Below are 24,426 nucleotides of genomic sequence, written 5' to 3' on the forward strand. Positions count from 1 at the left end.
TGTAAAAATATTGCACATGAAGCACCTCATTTTTGATAAACTCTTTGACACACTTAAAACAACTTCTGCGATGATATGCTACAACAACTTCTGTGCTTCTGTAAAGTCTGTATCATAATACTGTCGGAACACACGCTCATCCTTACAACACTTCATGGCATGGTAGGTGTGAATTAAAAGTCTCGGAAAACGTGATGTGAAATACAACACAAATTGGTCTGGTACTGCTCCAAGTGAGTTCTTCACATTGTCGGGCAACTCTCGATAATGGTGCTTCTGCATCTCTTTACAGAAGGAAAAACTTATTGTCTCTGCTTTTCAAAACATGTCTACTAATGAATTTGAAAAATATTTTTTATATTTTTTGAATTTGAAAAATATTTTTTAATTATATTTTTAACTTAAGTATCATTGTACTGTGTATATTTTATATACAAAATATGTCTCTGTAATTTATGTGGGGCTATAGAAAAGCTTATCATAAAGTAACACAAAAACATTGCTAGCATTTTTACTGAAACTACAATATGTAAGTATGAGTCACTTACTGGCAGATACAACAGATGTATGGGCTCATTATCAGACACTGGCTTATTGGCAGATACAACAGATGTATGGGTTCATTATCAGACACTGGCTTATTGGCAGATACAACAGATGTGTGGGTTCATTATCAGACACTGGCTTATTGGCAGATACAACAGATGTGTGGGCTCATTATCAGACACTGGCTTATTGGCAGATACAACAGATGTGTGGGTTCATTATCAGACACTGGCTTATTGGCAGATACAACAGATGTATGGGCTCATTATCAGACACTGGCTTATTGGCAGATACAACAGATGTGTGGGCTCATTATCAGACACTGGCTTATTGGCAGATACAACAGATGTGTGGGCTCATTATCAGACACTGGCTTATTGGCAGATACAACAGATGTGTGGGCTCATTATCAGACACTGGCTTATTGGCAGATACAACAGATGTGTGGGCTCATTATCAGACACTGGCTTATTGGCAGATACAACAGATGTATGGGTTCATTATCAGACACTGGCTTATTGGCAGATACAACAGATGTATGGGCTCATTATCAGACACTGGCTTATTGGCAGATACAACAGATGTGTGGGTTCATTATCAGACACTGGCTTATTGGCAGATACAACAGATGTGTGGGCTCATTATCAGACACTGGCTTATTGGCAGATACAACAGATGTGTGGGCTCATTATCAGACACTGGCTTATTGGCAGATACAACAGATGTATGGGCTCATTATCAGACACTGGCTTATTGGCAGATACAACAGATGTGTGGGCTCATTATCAGACACTGGCTTATTGGCAGATACAACAGATGTATGGGTTCATTATCAGACACTGGCTTATTGGCAGATACAACAGATGTATGGGCTCATTATCAGACACTGGCTTATTGGCAGATATTGGCAGATACAACAGATGTGTGGGCTCATTATCAGACACTGGCTTATTGGCAGATACAACAGATGTGTGGGCTCATTATCAGACACTGGCTTATTGGCAGATACAACAGATGTATGGGTTCATTATCAGACACTGGCTTATTGGCAGAGGATATACAAACCTTGTTTCTCATAGCTCGGAGTAAATCTCTTACATTTTCTCCCTTGTAAGTTCTAAATTTTCTGAGATCTACAAAACAAATTGTGATATGTAGATTTTGGACAACTTGAGACTTTTTTCTTTCCATTTAATAATTACAGAACACCACAATGAAATGTCTTATTTTATTGAACACCAACAGAATTAAGAAAGAATTATCTGAAATGTTAACATAAGTCTTTAAAGCTCCATTCCATATAGTATTACATTACACAAGGTATACTATGCACATTGAGATCACCTTTGTTTTCTGGATTTATACAATCCTGCCAATTTTTGAAACCGATGTTTTGAAATAACATTACCATTTTGTAACTCAGTTGTTATATTTTTGCGCCAGTCTTTCTTGACGACCTCTGACCCTCCTGCTTCTAGCTTCTGTACCACCTCGCATAGTTCAGTCTCCTTCTCAATCCTGTCACTCACATCCTGAAACACATTATCAAATACTTAAGTCAACTTATACATGTTAGACCACAACTGTAGGTCTGTGAAGACAAAGTTTCGCCTAGATTGGATTAATTCAATATTTGTATCTTGTTGTTTAGCTTTACATTTGAAAGGCATAATCAACTTTCATTTGAAAAGCCTTGCATAGCTCTTTGCTTAAGGATTTCCTTTAATGAATATAAGATATCAAGATTAATGGAGTAGCATAGAGAACAGAGCAATAATTGTCAGTCACATGGCACCTGTTGAAGAATTTGTGTTACATAATATATTCACTTCGTTGAAATGGTAGAAAAATACTAAAATATATATCTGAACTTAATTTTACAAGGGAAAAGAGTATGTCAATATGCCCCAGTTTAGCCTTGTGTTACAGAGACTGCACCATATAGCCTATTTCCTGTACAGTGAAGACCCCTTAATGTGCCTCTATTTATGGGCTAATGGATAAAATATGTCCTTCATTTACAGGATGATCTCACTTAAGCAAAAGTCAAAGCTAACATTTTAAATAAGTACAATCATGTTTAATGTTGTCTTTTTTCTTTCTTGGCCTTTTAAGCACCAGTTTAGTTTTGAAACTCACAAAGTATTGTCACCTAAATTTGAAAAGGATCGTTCTATTCTTGAAAACAAACACAAAAACATAAAACATTCATGCCTGTCAGATGATAACAGAGTGAAGGGGATCACAACAGGTGAATTCAAAATGGTTTTGTTTGTTCAGGGTTCTACAAAACAGAGTAATATGTACCTGAAAAAACATCATCTGCTTTTCCCTGCTCCAAAAAAATGGATGCTTTAATATCATTTTAGCTGTTGGTCTTCTGGCTGGTTCAAAACTTAGGGCGACTTCTATCAAATCTCGTCTTACATAATAATCTGTAAATACAACAGAATTCTTTGTTTCTCTCCATCATATCTTTCCAATGGAAGCTTTTAAGTTATACATATTTTGATAATGTCCCATCATATATTTTGATTGAGCTGATTTTTTGGGAGAAATAACCTGTATCAATATTTTTATTAAATGATATTATGTCTAGAAATTAAATGTAATCAACAAAAATTAATAAAATGTACCTGTGATTAGACAGCTAGGTTTCTAAAATATTTCATGAACTTCCTGACCTGTTTCTTGCTTTACAAAAATATTTTGACTACCACAAAAAGTCAGATAATCCAGTCAACATATCAACGAGCTATCATTGCTAGTCCCTGTGAACATACGATAACTAATGTGATCATCATTAAATGTGGTGTATAAGTAACAAATATTCACATAACTGAAAATTTGTACCCTGTTAACTAAGATATTTCTAGACAGCAAAAATGTAAATACACAAAATATTTCTTATTATGGCTGAAGAGCTGAAAAATAGCTAAATATGCATCTTACAGTATTACTCACAATACAATCACTCTCAGGCAGTGCCCATTAAATGTAAAATTAATTCCTAAAATTGTAACTATGTGAAGGCAAGTTTGCCAGGTAATCTTCCAGGAAGTCATTGGCTTTCTCACCTGTCACAGGTAAGCTGTCTAGACTGTGATCTCCTGCCATAATATTTGCCTGTCGTCGTAATGAGTCCCCAAATGGATGCTTTCCTTTGGTAAGTACATAAAAAAAGACACATCCAGCAGAGAATATGTCAACACTGCAAGTCTGCAAAACGAAATGTAAAATTACTAAATATGGCATCAGGATGATTCAAATCATATCAAACAAATGTAAACTAAAGGTATATGATGACAAAACTGTAACATTGACTTGATAAATAATAAATTAATAATCATACCACTCTCTTATTCTCCTCCAACATTTCTGGGGCTATCCATCCATCTGTTCCTGCTGCTCCGGATCTTCTGGAAAATGAAATTCTGCCTGCTGCCAACTTCTTACACAAGCCAAAGTCAGAGATCATAGCCCTGACCTGACCCTTAGCATTTGGCTGGGACAGCAGCACATTGTGGGGTTTGATGTCTCTGTGCACTGAAAAGGAATGATTAGTTGTCAAAGAAGTGAAATTTATCCACATCTCTTCTGTATTGATCGTTGTTACACAAAAACATATGCTTTACTAGGATATGGAGTCTGCATACATTGTATTTCAATAATCAGATACATGTCACAAGGAGTAACTACCTGCATGTACCAAAGTCACCAGGATACAATAAGTAACTACCTACATGTACCAAAGTCACCAGGATACACTGAGTAACTACCTACATGTACCAAAGTCACCAGGATACACTGAGTAACTACCTACATGTACCAAAGTCACCAGGATACACTGAGTAACTACCTGCATGTACCAAAGTCACCAGGATACAATGAGTAACTACCTACATGTACCAAAGTCACCAGGATACACTGAGTAACTACCTACATGTACCAAAGTCACCAGGATACACTGAGTAACTACCTACATGTACCAAAGTCACCAGGATACACTGAGTAACTACCTACATGTACCAAAGTCACCAGGATACACTGAGTAACTACCTACATGTACCAAAGTCACCAGGATACACTGAGTAACTACCTACATGTACCAAAGTCACCAGGATACACTGAGTAACTACCTACATGTACCAAAGTCACCAGGATACACTGAGTAACTACCTACATGTACCAAAGTCACCAGGATACACTGAGTAACTACCTACATGTACCAAAGTCACCAGGATACACTGAGTAACTACCTACATGTACCAAAGTCACCAGGATACACTGAGTAACTACCTACATGTACCAAAGTCACCAGGATACACTGAGTAACTACCTACATGTACCAAAGTCACCAGGATACACTGAGTAACTACCTACATGTACCAAAGTCACCAGGATACACTGTAACTACCTACATGTAACTACCTACATGTACCAAAGTCACCAGGATACACTGAGTAACTACCTACATGTACCAAAGTCACCAGGATACACTGAGTAACTACCTACATGTACCAAAGTCACCAGGATACACTGAGTAACTACCTACATGTACCAAAGTCACCAGGATACACTGAGTAACTACCTACATGTACCAAAGTCACCAGGATACACTGAGTAACTACCTACATGTACCAAAGTCACCAGGATACACTGAGTAACTACCTACATGTACCAAAGTCAAGTCACCAAAGTCACCAGGACTACTACATGTACCAAAGTCACCAGGTAACTACCTACATGTACCAAAGTCACCAGGATACACCTACATGTACCAAAGTCACCTACCTACATGTACCAAAGTCACCAGGATACACTGAGATACACTGAGTAACTACATGTAGGTACCAAAGTCACCACTGAGTAACTACCTACATGTACCAAAGTCACCAGGATACACTGAGTAACTACCTACATGTACCAAAGTCACCAGGATACACTGAGTAACTACCTACATGTACCAAAGTCACCAGGATACACTGAGTAACTACCTACATGTACCAAAGTCACCAGGATACACTGAGTAACTACCTACATGTACCAAAGTCACCAGGATACACTGAGTAACTACCTACATGTACCAAAGTCACCAGGATACACTGAGTAACTACCTACATGTACCAAAGTCACCAGGATACACTACCTACATGTACCAAAGTCACCAGGATACACTGAGTAACTACCTACATGTACCAAAGTCACCAGGATACACTGAGTAACTACCTACATGTACCAAAGTCACCAGGATACACTGAGTAACTACCTACATGTACCAAAGTCACCAGGATACACTACCTACATGTACCAAAGTCACCAGGATACACTGAGTAACTACCTACATGTACCAAAGTGTACCAAAGTCACCAGGATACACTGAGTAACTACCTACATGTACCAAAGTCACCAGGATACAATGAGTAACTACCTACATGTACCAAAGTCACCAGGATACACTGAGTAACTACCTACATGTACCAAAGTCACCAGGATACACTATCTACATGTACCAAAGTCACCAGGATACACTGAGTAACAAAGTCACCAGGATACACTGAGTAACTACCTACATGTACCAAAGTCACCAGGATACACTGAGTAACTACCTACATGTACCAAAGTCACCAGGATACACTGAGTAACTACCTACATGTACCAAAGTCACCAGGATACACTGAGTAACTACCTACATGTACCAAAGTCACCAGGATACACTGAGTAACTACCTACATGTACCAAAGTCACCAGGATACACTGAGTAACTACCTACATGTACCAAAGTCACCAGGATACACTACCTACCTGCATGTACCAAAGTAACTACATGTACCAAAGTCACCAGGATACAATGAGTAACTACCTACATGTACCAAAGTCACCAGGATACACTGAGTAACTACCTACATGTACCAAAGTCACCAGGATACACTATCTACATGTACCAAAGTCACCAGGATACACTGAGTAACTACCTACATGTACCAAAGTCACCAGGATACACTGAGTAACTACCTACATGTACCAAAGTCACCAGGATACACTATCTACATGTACCAAAGTCATCAGGATACACTATCTACATGTACCAGAGTCACCAGGATACACTATTTACATGTTTCAGAATCATTAATCGCTGATGGGTAGAAATGTCTGTTTTACTTTGGAGTTGTATGATAAACAAAGGTAATGGAGAGGTATGAGACCTTTTAGGTGTAGTTACCTGGAATCCTCGAAACTGTACGTAGTCATTTCACATTACTATCAGCAGTACAATCAATCGTAATTTCAATAAAAGTCTGGTGAGGTATGCTTTTTATTTGTTTATTTTAATGAATTTATGACAAAGTCTCCATAGAAATTGAAAAAAAAGAATAATTATCTACAAAAGCCGAGAAATAAAGGATAAAAACAATTTTCCCTGTAAAAGAGACCAGATTTGACAGCAAAATTGACAATTACTTTTTAATTACCAAAACAGTTATGTATTATATTATGTGTTTCAATGATATTTATGTGTTATGTGTCTATTTATTGTTTTATAATGAATTAACTGAACAAAATATTTAATTTCTTAAAATTGTCCTAATCTGGATCAGTAGTTCATCAGTATATATGTATCTGTATGTTAGTCTGGCAGTAAAAGTAAGCTGGTGACATATCTTTTGTGCGGTTATTGTGATTTAAGCATATCTACCATCAAAATTAACGTAATTTAAACACCAAGTTTTATCTATTAAAATCTGAAGGGATGGACGACCTACCGATGTCAAGTGAATGGAGATGTGCTATGCCTGACATGGCTTGGAAAAGCAGCGTCAGAGGGTCCAGTATTCTAGAAAACTGTGTCCGTTCCTCAACAAAATCTTGTACAGTGGCTACACACAACTCCAAGGCGATGTATCGGAACTGGCTATCAGCCTCCTTAAAAATACAGAATTAAATATGATAAGACAGAATCCTTGTAAAAAATCATGCTAACACAATCTGGCCTTGGGAACTACAATCTCCGACTGATAAACTATTTTAGTATATCAGTGGAAGTATTTGTTTCTGTATATGCTGATAAAACATCATTATATTCAAGACGCAACCTTCACATGTCTGAGGATAATATGCCATTGTATAACGAGTTGAGCAAGTCTCAGCCAATCTGACTGCAGGAATTCATGTAGTGATTCTTTTCCTTACTGTAAACAAACTGCCTCTCATGTGTGGTTTACAGTCACAACTGTCTGATTGAAGCAAACTGGTAAAGATGAATTGCCACAAACTAAAGTGTCGATATTCCCCACCAATTTCAAACTTGGATAATTCATGATATCTAAAAATGTACAGTTTCTCCAGAATCTACGTGTACAATACATACAGCTGTAGCCTGTTTTTTTCAAATTTGTTGTTTATTTCAATGTTGATGATGAATTATTCTCTTGAGTGTTTGATTCGGAGAAGTTTATATTTGATAACTTTCGAGTAAAGACTGCTAGTTTCTTCAAAGACTGAGTCACCTCTATACACAGTGGTACAGGCTTTAAAATAACTGTAATTAACCTTTACTTTGCCTTTAACACATCAGTATGAGACACCTAGGTAATTAATCTGGAAGCTGATTAGACTGGTTTATTCATCAGGATATGGTACCACATTCAATGTTAAGGAAAAGTGTAAGATGTTCTGGTCTATAAACAGGCCACCAACCGGCCCATGTCCCTCAGTCGCACTTTGGCAAGATAACCTGTCACGGACAAGTTAGTGACAGGTAATGGGGCTCACTACATGGTTTCAAATGAAGACATGTTGTATTGCTAAAGCACTAAAAGTGAGTTGGTTTACAGTATATACCTAATTAGATTTTACATAGTTTGTGTAGCAGGTGGACAGATGCCTTCTAGGTCAAGCTATGAATTTAAAATTACCTTTTAAAAAATATGGCAATTCTTTTCACAGTTGTTTTGACTTTAAATATATCTGACCTGACTGAAAACTGAATTTGAAATTAAACACTCATTTAAACTACCAAGCATATAAATATGTGCAGTGCATATAATGTTGTCAATTGACATTTAAAGAAAAAATGGCAATGTCATAAAAGTTCAAATTAATTCACCTATCCTGCATTAATGGTATAAATAAAAACAGACTGATGTTATACCTTGTAAACTTAAAATATTTGACAGGCTAAAGAATTCTATACCATAGAGAAGTATCTGATGACATTAGGGTGCTGATCTGATTCCCGTAAAAGCTCCACTTCCCGGTCAGCAAATGTGAAACATTCAGGAAGTAGTCGCTTGATAGCCACATCTCTATTGTCGAATCGGCCCCTAGTTTTACAATACAAGATGAATATCATTAATGTATAGAGAGTATAACAGTATGGACCTGTAAGGCCAAAACTTTGATGAGACTGGCTTAGAAGTTAATGTTACACATCTTTCTGTACAAAAAATACTCTTTACTGCAAAAAGCTGTTACATTCATTTATTGATCTTTTTCATACTTTTTTATATTTCCATGTGTTCAAGATCAGAGTTTTGGTCTGTAAATTGTGTTTAAAGTATTACCTGTACACAAATGTTCCTTCACAACCATGGCCTAGCACATCATTCGGGTTAAAAATTATCTTTCCAACTTTAATATGTCCATCAGGCAAACCTGTAAATTAAAAAGAAAAATATTCCTGTCAAATGAACATCCTTTATCTGGTTCAACCTGAAAAATTCTCATCATCTACATATCAAATGAACGCCTTTATCTGGTTCAACCTGAAAAATTCTCATCATCTACATATCAATTGAACATCCTTTATCTGGTTCAACCTTTAAAATTTTCCTCATTGTCTACATATCAAATGAACATCCTTTATCTGGTCCAACCTGAAAAATTCTCATCATCTACATATCAAATGAACATCCTTTATCTGGTTCAACCTGAAAAATTCTCCTCATCATCTACATATCAAATGAACATCCTTTATCTGGTTCAACCTGAAAAATTCTCATCATCATCTACATATCAATTGAACATCCTTTATCTGGTTCAACCTGAAAAATTCTTATCATCTACATATCAAATGAACATCCTTTATCTGGTTCAACCTGAAAAATTCTCATCATCTACATATCAAATGAACATCCTTTATCTGGTTCAACCTGAAAAATTCTCATCATCTACATATCAAATGAACGCCTTTATCTGGTTCAACCTGAAAAATTCTCATCATCTACATATCAAATGAACATCCTTTATCTGGTTCAACCTGAAAAATTCTCCTCATCATCTACATATCAAATGAACATCCTTTATCTGGTTCAACCTGAAAAATTCTCATCATCTACATATCAAATGAACATCCTTTATCTGGTTCAACCTGAAAATTCTCCTCATCATCTACATATCAAATGAACACCTTTATCTGGTTCAACCTGAAAAATTCTCCTCATCATCTACATATCAATTGAACATCCTTTATCTGGTTCAACCTGAAAAATTCTCATCATCTACATATCAAATGAACATCCTTTATCTGGTTCAACCTGAAAAATTCTCCTCATCATCTACATATCAAATGAACACCTTTATCTGGTTCAACCTGAAAAATTCTCCTCATCATCTACATATCAAATGAACATCCTTTATCTGGTTCAACCTGAAAAATTCTCCTCATCATCTACATATCAAATGAACACCTTTATCTGGTTCAACCTGAAAAATTCTCCTCATCATCTACATATCAAATGAACACCTTTATAAAAAAATTTCCTCATGGTTTACTACTCACCACTGTAGAATAGAAATGCTAACTTCAAATTGCATGACATGATGCTGTAAATACCAGACAACATTAAGTTTACATGTATATTTTTTCTTTAATCTTTAACTTCTCAGTATACATGTAACACAGATACAAATCAGATAACATGGCTTTAACTTACTATCATATTGTTGACCAGCTTTTGAGTTTCTATTCCCAGTGAAGGAGGTTTGGGCAGACTTTTGGTTTTGGTCTAACAGCTTGTGTTCTCGCAACATTCTTTTCAAAGAGAGCTCCTGCTGCTGTAAAAGTCAGAAACAACTTATCTTTGTTTATATTTTCCTTTACATAAGGACTACACAAAACTGGGGAAACTCCCTGCAATCCAATACATATATCCAGAAACATGTGCATGTGCACCAAACTCTGTACACAACCAACTTTACTATGTCACTGAAGTGTCTGAAAACTGCTGTATAACATATGACTATCATCTGTTTATGTTTTCTCAATCTTGGTCGTGTAAATGCTTGACTAGGGAAATGGTGTAAAGTGGTGACCTGACGTAGATTGTCTAAAATTTGACTAGTGAACTCTTTTTCTGAGGGAAATAACTGGAAATAGTAAAGCTTAGTACAAAAAAAATTATGTCTGTACTCCAGAAAAACAAAGTAGGGTTTACCATAGTTATTCCTTTGTTGATATGTTGCGTGTTTTTTGCACAGTACAAGTGTGTAAATCGTGTCATAAATGTGTATTACTGTTATATGACTAATTTGTATCTGTTTGTCATAGATAAATGTTAAACGTCCATTTTTGGGTAATTCCTTCACTAGGAAGAAACAAATGGAAGTAAATACCACTGCCACTTGACAGGTCGAAGGCCTTTTATACCCTCGGATGTTCAGTCAAGGCTTGGACTAAAATCTCTGCCACTTGACAGGTCGCAGGCCTTTTATACCCTCGGATGTCCAGTCAAGGCTTAGACTGAAATCTCTGCCACTTGACATGTAACAGACCTTTAATACCCGCGGATGCCAAATCAAGGCTTGGACTAAAATCTCTGCCACTTGACAGGTCACAGGCCTTTTATACCCTCGGATGTTCAGTCAAGGATTAGACTAAAATCTCTGCCACTTGACATGTAACAGACCTTTAATACCCTCAGATGCCAAATCAAGGCTTGGACTAAAATCTCTGCCACTTGACAGGTCAGAGGCCTTTAATACCCTCGGATGCCAAATCAAGGCTTGGACTAAAATCTCTGCCACTTGACAGGTCGCAGGCCTTTTATACCCTCGGATGTTCAGTCAAGGCTTAGACTAAATCTCTGCCACTTGACATGTAACAGACCTTTAATACCCGCGGATGCCAAATCAAGGCTTGGACTAAAATCTCTGCCACTTGACAGGTCGAAGGCCTTTTATACCCTGGGATGCCAAATCAAGGCTTGGACTAAAATCTCTGCCACTTGACATGTAACAGGCCTTTAATAGCCTTAGGATGTCCAGTCAAGGCTTGGACTAAAATCTCTGCCATTTCCTTAGATACCAATGCCAGAAGATATGGTAAGCTTACTAGGGAGAGGCCTCAGAAGCATACTAAACAATTTTTCCTATCTCAATACATGATTATTTTAACTGGTATTGTCAGTTTTAATTTCAGAAGATTAGGTGAAAAGACAAGAATAGTGGCAGTGTCATGTATGTGTATTAAATTTGGAGTCCATACACGAAACAGTTCAATATGAATTATGTTCTGATTACTGCCATTTCACCACATTTTGGCATTTTTGTAAAGACCAACTGTGAAGTACTTGTCACAGAGACATACACTGCCCACTATGGTGAAACAGTGACACATTGACTTAACTTTGCTTTAAGCTAACATATACAGTTATATTAAGAGTCACATGTTTACCTTAGGAAAATAGTAGACAATGGCGAGAATTGTAATAACCAGCAAGCCGACTGTGATTAAGAATTTAATGTCAGAGCCAAGATACATGGCCACCAGACTGCTGTCTATGTCTGTACTGTTCTTAGCCGGAGTACCATCAACCAATGGTGGGACAGGAATGACTTTATTATCCTCCTCTTCACCATCTTCCCGGTCATCTGTGATCTGAAATGCTGGAGAGATTCTTGACTTGGCTTTGTCAGGGACTTCATGATAACCTAAAATAACAGAGACATGAAGCTCTTCAACCCTGATAACAAATAATTACAACAGAATTCCATCTAATTAAAACATCAGGGAGGCCTGTTAAAGTCACCAGTATTATATGCACAATACACTTATCAAAAGACGACATGATACTAGTTTATTTTCAAGGATATTTCTCAAACAAGCTAGTGTAAACAAGACCGTTTATAAGGACAATCACCAAACATACTGTAGATCTAATGTATACACACAGGGGACACTCACCTAGCATTAGAATAGGCCCTCCTCGGCGGATAGTTGAAGCCTTAATTGTCTGTTCGTGAATACTGTTGTCCAGTTGACTTGTTGGTCCTTCAATTAAGAGCAGTCCTTTCTCCTTGGGCTAACAAAACATTATATTAATGTTATCAAACATCAATTATTTATTTCATCACATCTTAATAACCTATAACACATAATGTTTAACACATCCTCCACATTTACAAAATATACAGATGTAACTTTGCTTAAAGCTGTAATATTGCTTTATTTGAAGTGATCTTCTGCGACATTGAAAGCCAGTCAAGGTTATGACATCAACAGTGGTCTTCATTTAACATTCCTTCTACCCAGTATTACATTATGTACTTACAGCGATTGTGACAGTCTTTTCATCCACAAGTGACGTCAGAGCAAAATAGCCATGTTCGTATTCTCCAACATATAGAGTGGGACTGAAATGAAACAGAACAGTAGTAGAGTGTACAGTCCTACATCAATTTTCTAACCTTTATTTAGGCAGTGAACCTTTATCACTATTAAAAGTTTTGCTGTAGTTTCTGTTTGTAACCTCCTGAGGGGTTTGTTCTCTAACAATGATATCTGGTGAAGGGTAATGTCTGAGGGATAGAGTGAAGAATGCCTGCTTTGAAGACCATACAAGAGAAATGTAAACAAAGTGACATGGTAAAGTTTGTACATCACAGGAATGATGACCTTACAAATCTTGATGACCTATAAACAAATGGAAATTTGTCATCAATGTTGTTTATAAACTTAACCAATCTTGGTATCTGCAAATTTGTACACGTAAAACATTGGAACAATGATGAATATCTGGTCAAGGGAGGAAGCTCAAGCCCATGGACTATCTTAGGTAATATTGTTTTACAGGGAAACACTCAAGCAATGGCAATCTTCTTGACAATTAGAACGTGTGTAATGATACTATTTCATAGAAAATTGTGTTGCCTGCTTCGTCTTGGTACTTCAGTTTACCAGTATACCCGAATATGATTTGTTGATACAATGAAGTGGGCGTAATTGAAAAACTGTCTTACTAGAAAATTTTCTTCTGCCCATGCTCAAGAAACTTGTGTCTCCAGTGATTTGATGACAGTTGTCCTGTAAGATGTTCTAGTGTTTCTGGAGCGAAGCTCATGAAGGGTACCTTCTGTAAACCACCATCTTGGTTCATGGTATACATGGCCACTACAGGTGAATTGTAATCCATGTACCACTGAACCTCACCTGTACACATAAACAAAGAGAGAAAACACACATGAAACCAGCCCCTTAAATAAATAACATATTATCAGTATAACAAAATTAAGTATACTTATTGATCCAGTTTTTATTTATTTGGTGTTAACTGTAATCACTAAAATTTCAGCCTTCTTTACTTAGCATTTTCTTCTGTCTATACAATTTACTTTCCAAAACTGCCAAAGCTCCTAGTGCAGACATAAGGAAATATACAGACCAGTAGACAACCAGAACAGAGTTATCTAACAACAAACCTGATTTGCTGTCCAAGGTGACAGTCATGCCATCAGAACTGGCTGTAAAGTGCTTTAACTCTGAAATATAAATCAACTGAAAACTGAAATGAAAACCAGACTTTCTGGCGTCCTACTCCATATTTTTTCAAAGAGTAAATTTTACAAATTACAGCCTCAATAGATGCATGTCATATACATAGTCTTTCATTCAGCTTGCTAGGTATCAGGTAATATGTATGTTAAAGTATTACTACATGCCTATACTGTTCATGTCACATACACAAATGAACCTTCCCTTTTACAGTTTTGTCAATTTTACCATAGTCTAGATCTTAATAAATATGATTCTGACAAGTAAATACAGCCAGAACTGTCTCAGCTGATTTTACCATAGTCTAGATCTCAATAAATATGATCCTGACAAGTACACATTGCCAGAACTGTCTCAGCTGATTTTACCATGGTCTAGATCTTAATAAATACGGTTCTGACAAATAAATACAGCCAGAACTGTCTCAGCTGATTTTACCATAGTCTAGATCTTAATAAATACGATTCTGACAAATAAATACAGCCAGAACTGTCTTAGGTGATTTTACCATAGTCTAGATCTTAATAAATACGATTCTGACAAGTAAATACAGCCAGAACTGTCTCAGCTGATTTTACCATAGTCTAGATCTCTATAAATATTATTCTGACAAATAAATACTGCTAGAACTGTCTTAGGTGATTTTACCATAGTCTAGATCTTAATAAATACGATTCTGACAAATAAATACAGCCAGAACTGTCTCAGCTGATTTTACCATGGTCTAGATCTTAATAAATACGATTCTGACAAGTAAATACAGCCAGAACTGTCTTAGGTGATTTTACCATAGTCTAGATCTCAATAAATATTATTCTGACAAATAAATACTGCTAGAACTGTCTTAGGTGATTTTACCATAGTCTAGATCTTAATAAATACGATTCTGACAAATAAATACAGCCAGAACTGTCTCAGCTGATTTTACCATGGTCTAGATCTTAATAAATACGATTCTGACAAGTAAATACAGCCAGAACTGTCTTAGGTGATTTTACCATAGTCTAGATCTTAATAAATACGATTCTGACAAGTAAATACAGCCAGAACTGTCTTAGGTGATTTTACCATAGTCTAGATCTTAATAAATACGATTCTGACAAATAAATACAGCCAGAACTGTCTCAGCTGATTTTACCATAGTCTAGATCTCAATAAATATTATTCTGACAAATAAATACAGCCAGAACTGTCTTAGGTGATTTTACCATAGTCTAGATCTCAATAAATATTATTCTGACAAATAAATACTGCTAGAACTGTCTTAGGTGATTTTACCATAGTCTAGATCTTAATAAATACGATTCTGACAAATAAATACAGCCAGAACTGTCTCAGCTGATTTTACCATGGTCTAGATCTTAATAAATACGATTCTGACAAGTAAATACAGCCAGAACTGTCTTAGGTGATTTTACCATAGTCTAGATCTTAATAAATACGATTCTGACAAGTAAATACAGCCAGAACTGTCTTAGGTGATTTTACCATAGTCTAGATCTTAATAAATACGATTCTGACAAGTAAATACAGCCAGAACTGTCTTAGGTGATTTTACCATAGTCTAGATCTTAATAAATACGATTCTGACAAATAAATACAGCCAGAACTGTCTTAGGTGATTTTACCACAGTCTAGATCTTAATAAATACGATTCTGACAAATAAATACAGCCAGAACTGTCTTAGGTGATTTTACCATAGTCTAGATCTTAATAAATACGATTCTGACAAGTAAATACAGCCAGAACTGTCTTAGGTGATTTTACCATAGTCTAGATCTTAATAAATACGATTCTGACAAATAAATACAGCCAGAACTGTCTTAGGTGATTTTACCATAGTCTAGATCTTAATAAATACGATTCTGACAAATAAATACAGCCAGAACTGTCTCAGCTGATTTTACCATGGTCTAGATCTTAATAAATACGATTCTGACAAGTAAATACAGCCAGAACTGTCTTAGGTGATTTTACCATAGTCTAGATCTTAATAAATACGATTCTGACAAGTAAATACAGCCAGAACTGTCTTAGGTGATTTTACCATAGTCTAGATCTTAATAAATACGATTCTGACAAATAAATACAGCCAGAACTGTCTCAGCTGATTTTACCATAGTCTAGATCTCAATAAATATTATTCTGACAAATAAATACAGCCAGAACTGTCTTAGGTGATTTTACCATAGTCTAGATCTCAATAAATATTATTCTGACAAATAAATACTGCTAGAACTGTCTTAGGTGATTTTACCATAGTCTAGATCTTAATAAATACGATTCTGACAAATAAATACAGCCAGAACTGTCTCAGCTGATTTTACCATGGTCTAGATCTTAATAAATACGATTCTGACAAGTAAATACAGCCAGAACTGTCTTAGGTGATTTTACCATAGTCTAGATCTTAATAAATACGATTCTGACAAGTAAATACAGCCAGAACTGTCTTAGGTGATTTTACCATAGTCTAGATCTTAATAAATACGATTCTGACAAGTAAATACAGCCAGAACTGTCTTAGGTGATTTTACCATAGTCTAGATCTTAATAAATACGATTCTGACAAATAAATACAGCCAGAACTGTCTTAGGTGATTTTACCATAGTCTAGATCTTAATAAATACGATTCTGACAAATAAATACAGCCAGAACTGTCTTAGGTGATTTTACCATAGTCTAGATCTTAATAAATACGATTCTGACAAGTAAATACAGCCAGAACTGTCTTAGGTGATTTTACCATAGTCTAGATCTTAATAAATACGATTCTGACAAATAAATACAGCCAGAACTGTCTTAGGTGATTTTACCATAGTCTAGATCTTAATAAATACGATTCTGACAAATAAATACAGCCAGAACTGTCTTAGGTGATTTTACCATAGTCTAGATCTTAATAAATACGATTCTGACAAGTAAATACAGCCAGAACTGTCTTAGGTGATTTTACCATAGTCTAGATCTTAATAAATACGATTCTGACAAATAAATACAGCCAGAACTGTCTTAGGTGATTTTACCATAGTCTAGATCTTAATAAATACGATTCTGACAAGTAAATACAGCCAGAACTGTCTTAGGTGATTTTACCATAGTCTAGATCTTAATAAATACGATTCTGACAAATTTACCGTAGTCTAGTACATCTTTGGCAACATGTGATGAATAGTCCATGAATGTGGCATTCCATCTGAAGTTAAAAAAAAATCATTTATCTACTTTATCATACTTCAATCTACATTTAAAATTATATGATTGCAATTTGGCTTAATTTGATGCTACTCTCAATAAATGCTAAGTTTCAATTTTAGTGATCTGGGGTCAGGATCATAGTGTATGGATAGAAATGAAAAAAAAAAAAAAATACTTTACTCTCTTTGCCCTATTGGGCGCTGCCTCTCCAACCAAGAGCGGCAGAAACCAACTTTTCATGCAAGATTAATTCCACTTTAGCAAAGAATGCTTTGACAGAAATTTTAGGAAAATCCAATCATTCCTATAGAGTAGTATTTAAAAGAATTCTCTCTACTTCCCCTATCCACGGGCGCAGAGACCCACTTTTACTACAAAATTGGTTCCCCTTCCTCCAGCAATGCTTCTGACCAAATTTTGTTAAATCCAATCAGTCGTTCATGACAAGTAGTAATTTTCAGTAAAAAGTTGACGGTTGCTAGACACCGTACAAGCAGACACTGGATGCCACACCTTGGCATAAGCTCACCAGTCTTTTGGACCAGGGGAGCTGAAAACTTGGGACCAGTACAGCTTAACAGCAAATAAATGATATATCATATATGGTTAAAGATCACTTAAATTTAAATGTGTTTAAAAATAAGGACAGATGAACAGAGAGGACAAAAACGTTTATACTAGCATGTTTTATGTTAAGTCATGACTCATACCTTTTTGTTCCAGTCTTTGCATCAAACATTGTTATGGTGTACTCTGTAAAAAGAAATTTTAAAAAAGCATTATAAATTAAGAGATTAAGTTTTACTTCAGAACATCCTTGCAAAATAATATCCTCCAGTTAACCAAACAAAATTTGCCAACTCTGACTTGCCTTTGTGACATTAGCCTCATAAGTCATTCACAGATTCAAATTTCTATAAAAACAAAGGCTATATTAAGTGTTATCATACCAGGAGGGAATGAAGACTTATAAAGTTACACATCAACTTACCCGTTCTACCAATGTATATGATATTTTCAGCTTTTGAAGGACAGACTTTCCGAGTTCCATCCATGGACAAGGTTTGTATCTTTTGTCCTGTTACTGCATCAACTGCAATCCACGTGTCTTTTTTATGTCCTGTAAAGTATACAACACCACTGTCTATAGAAATTTGATGTTTTCATATTATTGAATTGACAACGTAGCGTATATCATTGCATCCTAAGTGAGATTCTACAGTGTTTTGACAAAAAAACAAGAGGCCAATGGGCCTTCAACTTCACCGACATATCTAAACCAAACTTAAACTGCCCTTGGTGATTTTACCCAAGGTCTGATTGACATAACACTGTAAACCGCATTTCGTTAAAATTTGTTTATCATTTATTCACCGGGTCCTATAATAATAAAACATCGAAGGGCCATAACTCTGCAAAATCCTATCAAATTGGTTCCAAGGTAAGCTAATCTGAGACCTCATTAATGTATGGCTGCATACCAAGTTTCTTTAAAGTTGGTTCACATTTATTTGTGTTATTGTTTTCTTAAGAAAAAATGACCTTGACCCAAAATTATTCCTCACTTACCATACAACAAGCAAGGACAAGCACCAACATAATGGTTCTTGTACATTGCTATTTTTCTGATAAAACAACATAACTTTTTTTAACAATTTAAAATTACCTGTATACAAGATGCCTTCATTACTTTTACAAGGGGAGGCTGTCACCAGCTGTGGGATGGTAAAGGGTAACTTCTTAATTCTTTCCATACCATCACTTAATGCATACAGAGTTCCATCCTTTGGATCTGGTAGGAAAGTCAACTTACTGAAAAACAGATCACACCAATACTATAGGACTACAAACTATAACAATTTACCTATGGTGATATGCACTTTCTGTCTCCAATACTATAGGACTACAAAATATAACATTTACCTATGGTGATATGCACTTTCTGTCTTCACACCAGTAAACATATTCATTTTAACCATGTTTCTGTAACTTCTAAGTATGCCATGAAGGATTCAGCCACATTAAAATTTTTTCAAGGATTTTGGAGAAGTTGAAAATGTAAAAAGTTCATGGACCCAGGACAGACTTCAGGAAACAATATAATCTTGGCTGCTGTGGTCAATATTCAGGGTAGTGAAGGACTATAAATATTGATAAATAAGGATCGAATGATTATCATAGTTTATAATTAAGGGAACAATCATGTATTTACCCTGCTGCTACACCAGACGGAACCTTGATGACAGGATCTGTAAACAGGCAAATAAAGGAGTTTACATGAGGGAAAACTACTGTGTAACAATGTATGTTCAAAATTCATAACTCTCTTACTCTTTACCAGAAACTTTATTTTGGAAAATATAACACTGATTATCAATGTTCAACAACTGCAAGGTGTTTACAATAACTAATTCCTTATTTATCCATAAAGTAAATGGAATTTTAAAGACATACAAACCTTCATGTAAAGTCCACAACACTTTACCAGTAACTTTACTGACAGCATGGAAGTTACCAATCAAGGTGGACACAAACAGTACAGAATCTGGGGCAGTCAGCGAATGGACCTGAATAAAAATAATTTCAACTATTTGAGTTCTTTTCAGTGAATCTCTGAGTTGTAATGAAATATTTGTAACTGCTTAGTATACACAGACCATTTATTTCAGAGTTTTTAAACAATTGTCTACATTCATGTACAACTGAAGTACTAGTTTTACTTCAATAAAGAGTGAAATGAGTTCTAACACCATAAATACCTTTTATTAAAGAGTTTTAGCATAATCTGATATTTCAGTCTATACGTTGATCAACGACATACACCTTGATGACCAATACATAAAATCAGAAATCTTCAGGAAAATAACTATTTTATGTTGTTGTAGTTCAACATATGTTCTCGGTATTAATTTAAGTAATACAATTTTAAAACCTTCATATTATGTGTAATTAACTACAGGTTTTAACTGTTGTATCTTTTGTGAATCTGTTATAATCACAAAATACAAGAAACAAGAGACTCATCTAACTATAAAGACTATTTTAGTTAAACTTAAACCATGGAAGGTTTCAGCAAAGTTTCATTGAAATCAGTTCTATGGTTTTCCATTAGTCAAATAAAAAATAAAAATATTACTGATGCACAACGGATGCCGGATAAATTAGTCACCATGAGACTTTGTCTGAACACTTTCAGGGTCTGCAGTTTTGACATGTACAACAGCTTGTCTGTGTACACACACTATGTGCATATATATAAATATATATATATTAGATTTTTTACCTTGTCTCACAGATAATATCAGAAATATTCATTAGTTACGAACGAATGTTTCTTATATTCTGATAATTTTACATACATATCACATTACAGACATAAGTACACAAATCCTCAAGTCATGTAGTTGATATTGGCATAATTTTCTTGTTTACATTACAATTAGTAACACATGTGCAGTTCACATTATAGTGAACATGTAATCGTGTGTAAATACCTATGTTACAAAAGAATTTATATCTCCAAAACTGACAAGCCCAAAACAAAGAACAACTGAATATAATACCAGAATAACTTATATTTTATGTAACATCAAAAATTTATTTTATAACAGCCACAAATATTTGTATTTCCTGCCTCTCTTCCCATCGATGTGGATTTGCCACTAATTTTGCTTTTTATTCCAAGTGATTTCTTTGCTCAGGTTTGTATAAAACGATATATAATTTATCTAAAATAGAACATTTCATCATCAATCAAGGGTATAGTGAACAGGATCATATTATTGCCTTCTACACTACTGTTTACACATTAGACATGGTCAGTCAAGTAAAACTTTACCAACAGGTGTACCAAATAACCGCTCACATCATAAAATACTGCAATCATGAGAAACAAGTAGTTTCGAGTACCTAAAAACAGGTATCAGGATATATTTGATCGATCCCATATCAATAGTAGTGCTACTTCAATTATGATGTAACAGATTAACAAAAACCAAATTAGTGGCAAAAACTGTTTAATGCAATTTGAATCTACCTTCTACTTTGAGCAAAAAGTGACCACATTAAACACACTACAAAAATTTGTTGCATAGATGGTTCATCATTGCATGAAGAACAGATATCAATTAGCTTTTGCAGTATTACGAATAATCCTCGACAAAGTCCAAAGGGTCTGACTACATGTAATTTAAATATTTTCGTCTTGGTCATTGTAAAGAAAATTGCAAGTGGATAGTCAGAACCCTTTGGACTGGCCCCGATACCAGTAGTAATAGATACACAGAAAAAAAAAGGTTTGACTACCAGTATACTGGTACAATCAGACTTGTTCAAGGTTAGGGAGAGCTCTATGAGCAATGTCTATTCAGGCAACACACCTGTGTCACTCATCCTTCTTTTGTTTAGACATACACCAACACTGAAGAAGACATACAAATGTTTTTAGTTACCACTGCAGTTGACTTTTTTTGTAATTCTCATCATTATACATGGACAATGATATTCTAACTTGCACACATAGTAATATGATGTTATGAATGAAGGACTCCTGCATAATGTCATGTATCACATGCTTGGCTGGAATTATGTGCGTTTTAAAATGCCTCTGCAAAATAAAGTCTGTTTGAAATATGGTCCCTATGTCAATCTTTGTCAAACTTAAAATTTTGTATTTTGAAAATATATATGTATATATTTAAAGTATTAAGAAATTGTTGTTTATTTTGTTGCTGTGGTATCAGAAAGACATTTTCTTTTTGTGTTTGTAAGCTTTAAAATAAAAAGAAAATTATTTTAATGATGAAAATAAGGATGAACTTCTTATTTGTCCAGTTTATCATGGGTTAACTACAACTGAACACAAGTAAACTGAATACCAGTTATGAAAAACATAACTAGAGTTCAATTGTAGTTTTCCCCAATTAACCTAAACAAAAAATAAAGTTAATTAATACTAAATAACAAATTATATTTGGACACACCGTCACAGCCATGACGACAAGACCTTCTCATTAACAGAATACTAATGGAATTAGTGGTACATAGATTTTATACAGTCTCCAACTATTTTACATATTTTTGGAACATGCACCTATGGTAAATTTACCACATGACAATTGGTATTGTACTGTTTAAGAGTGATGAAACTCTTGTCAGTTCATCGAACAGACAAACTTGTGATGTGCTATTCACCTGTTGGGTATTTCTTTCGCATGACACAGAGGCTACTGTCAGGATAATGATGGCAAACTGTTTCAAATTCATGATTACGGTACAGGTTGCATCAAATAACTCGGCATGATAAATTTCATATGTAGGTTTGGGTTTCCCAAGTCCGATCACTGTTGTTGGCGTGAAGAAGAGTTCCGCACATATGGAAAAATGAAAACACGTCGGTAAAAATCATTATTTACATTTTATAATTCAACGTAGAAAAAAATTATTTCTTATCAATTATTAAAGTTTAAAATGATATTATAAAATCTGTTTACATAAAAGTAAAATACGATAATTATTTATTTATTGCTGGTGCTAAAAAATTACGTATTATTCATCGATTGGTCAAAAATCATTTGCTGCGTAATTAAACATAAACAGGAAGTTAATAGCAGACTGCAAGGAAAAAGCTCTCGTGCTTGGTAAGAATTTGCAATTTTTGTTATTTATATGTACATTACAAATATAACATTTGAAATTGTGTGTTGATCATACCAGTGACGTAAATGCTTTGGCTATTTACGGCGTCTGGACTGTTCAAAGTACGCTAAAAAAGTAAATGCGTAGGTTTGACAGATGGCCTGAAGAACAAGTGGTCGTCAGCTGTCATTGGTCTGTGAAAGAAGCTCAAATAGATATTTGCAGCTGTTGCTCATTGATGTTACGGATCTATTGTCACAATTGTATATCGTTGACTTTCATTAATGTGTTTATCGTGGAGTGAAAATTTATCTACAGACCTATGAGAAAAATGTAATTACAATAACCACACATTGTAATTATTTAAGTGTAAATATACTGCTATTGAACATCATAATTTATGAATATGTGTAAAACAATGATTCTGTTACTATTGTACATTATTCATTAATCATGGCAAGCATAATTGCTTTTATTTTGAGAATCAGGTTTTGGTCACCGACTCTGATAATGCGATAATAATTGCAAATTCATTACATAACACCTTATATATGGACACGTGAGAGTTGATTGTCATTTACATAACAAATGCTGTTAAGTTGTGGTAATCTAACAAATTATACTTGTTTGAAGCTTGTATATAATGACACAATTTTCACATCAACAATTTGAAATCATTGCTGACAAGGAGAATTTTACTTTCAAAATAAAATGAGCTATACTTTATGAGAATTAGCTTTTAAAGTTTGGTCCGCAAGAAATATACAGGATGAGACACTGAAAAAAACTACAGCATCTGATACTTCAGTGCTTATAATGGAAGACATGAAACACTGATAAAAATATTTCACCTTACTCAGGAAGTATTACTGTATCATTATCCATAGAAAACTTTGATTTAGTGGAGACAATGAAATGATAAAATAATTACCTCTGTTAGCACTACAGTTAGACTATTTAGCTCATTTCTGTGATTGTATTAAAGACAAGTTTTTTGCATAGAATCGTTAACAATTTGAAAACTGTCCATTACTTAATGATGTTTGGATGTCTTAGTTTGCATTATATTCATAAGTGTGTATCTATCTGAGAAAGCAGATGTATGCAAATCTCTTGAAAATACATGAAGAAATATTTTTGATCATCCCTGGAAAATGGTATGGAGGAATATTTTACTTGTATAAGGAAGAAAGCTTGTTACATACATCTATGTAATTCTTCTATTCATGTTGTAGATTTTTATATTTTGCCAGATTGTTAAATGATTTATTT

The 24,426-nt window shown here is 34.9% G+C and overlaps 1 protein-coding gene across 1 annotated transcript; it reads right to left on the reverse strand.

Moving 5' to 3' along the window:
- On the reverse strand, positions 1-22,790 carry LOC132555767 (serine/threonine-protein kinase/endoribonuclease IRE1-like). Its single transcript, XM_060220131.1, has 22 exons — positions 22,711-22,790; positions 19,976-20,084; positions 19,730-19,766; positions 19,184-19,329; positions 18,509-18,637; positions 18,228-18,270; positions 17,457-17,515; positions 14,245-14,304; positions 13,786-13,975; positions 13,098-13,179; positions 12,731-12,848; positions 12,221-12,477; positions 10,482-10,602; positions 9,111-9,201; positions 8,741-8,870; positions 7,311-7,470; positions 3,899-4,092; positions 3,624-3,765; positions 2,854-2,981; positions 1,955-2,078; positions 1,612-1,679; positions 1-276 (listed from the first exon to the last, which is right to left on the reverse strand). The coding sequence occupies exons 1-22, from the start codon at positions 22,780-22,782 to the stop codon at positions 79-81; spliced, it is 2,658 nt and encodes an 885-aa protein (XP_060076114.1). The 5' UTR covers positions 22,783-22,790; the 3' UTR covers positions 1-78.
- Between the last annotated feature and the right edge of the window lie 1,636 nt (positions 22,791-24,426).

The sequence above is a fragment of the Ylistrum balloti genome, unplaced genomic scaffold, assembly GCF_031769215.1.
Source record: "Ylistrum balloti isolate Yb309-2 unplaced genomic scaffold, AGI_CSIRO_Ybal_v1 Utg370512, whole genome shotgun sequence".
NCBI classification, from domain to species: domain Eukaryota; kingdom Metazoa; phylum Mollusca; class Bivalvia; order Pectinida; family Pectinidae; genus Ylistrum; species Ylistrum balloti.

Excerpts from the sequence above, each read along its gene's own strand:
- LOC132555767 (XM_060220131.1), bottom strand. The coding sequence starts at position 22,782 with ATGAATTTGAAACAGTTTGCCATCATTATCCTGACAGTAGCCTCTGTG. Across the intron at positions 13,976-14,244 it reads CACCTTGGACAGCAAATCAG|GTGAGGTTCAGTGGTACATG; the intron begins GTTTGTTGTTAG and ends TTATGTGTACAG. Across the intron at positions 7,471-8,740 it reads TCATCAGATACTTCTCTATG|GAGGCTGATAGCCAGTTCCG; the intron begins GTATAGAATTCT and ends TGTATTTTTAAG.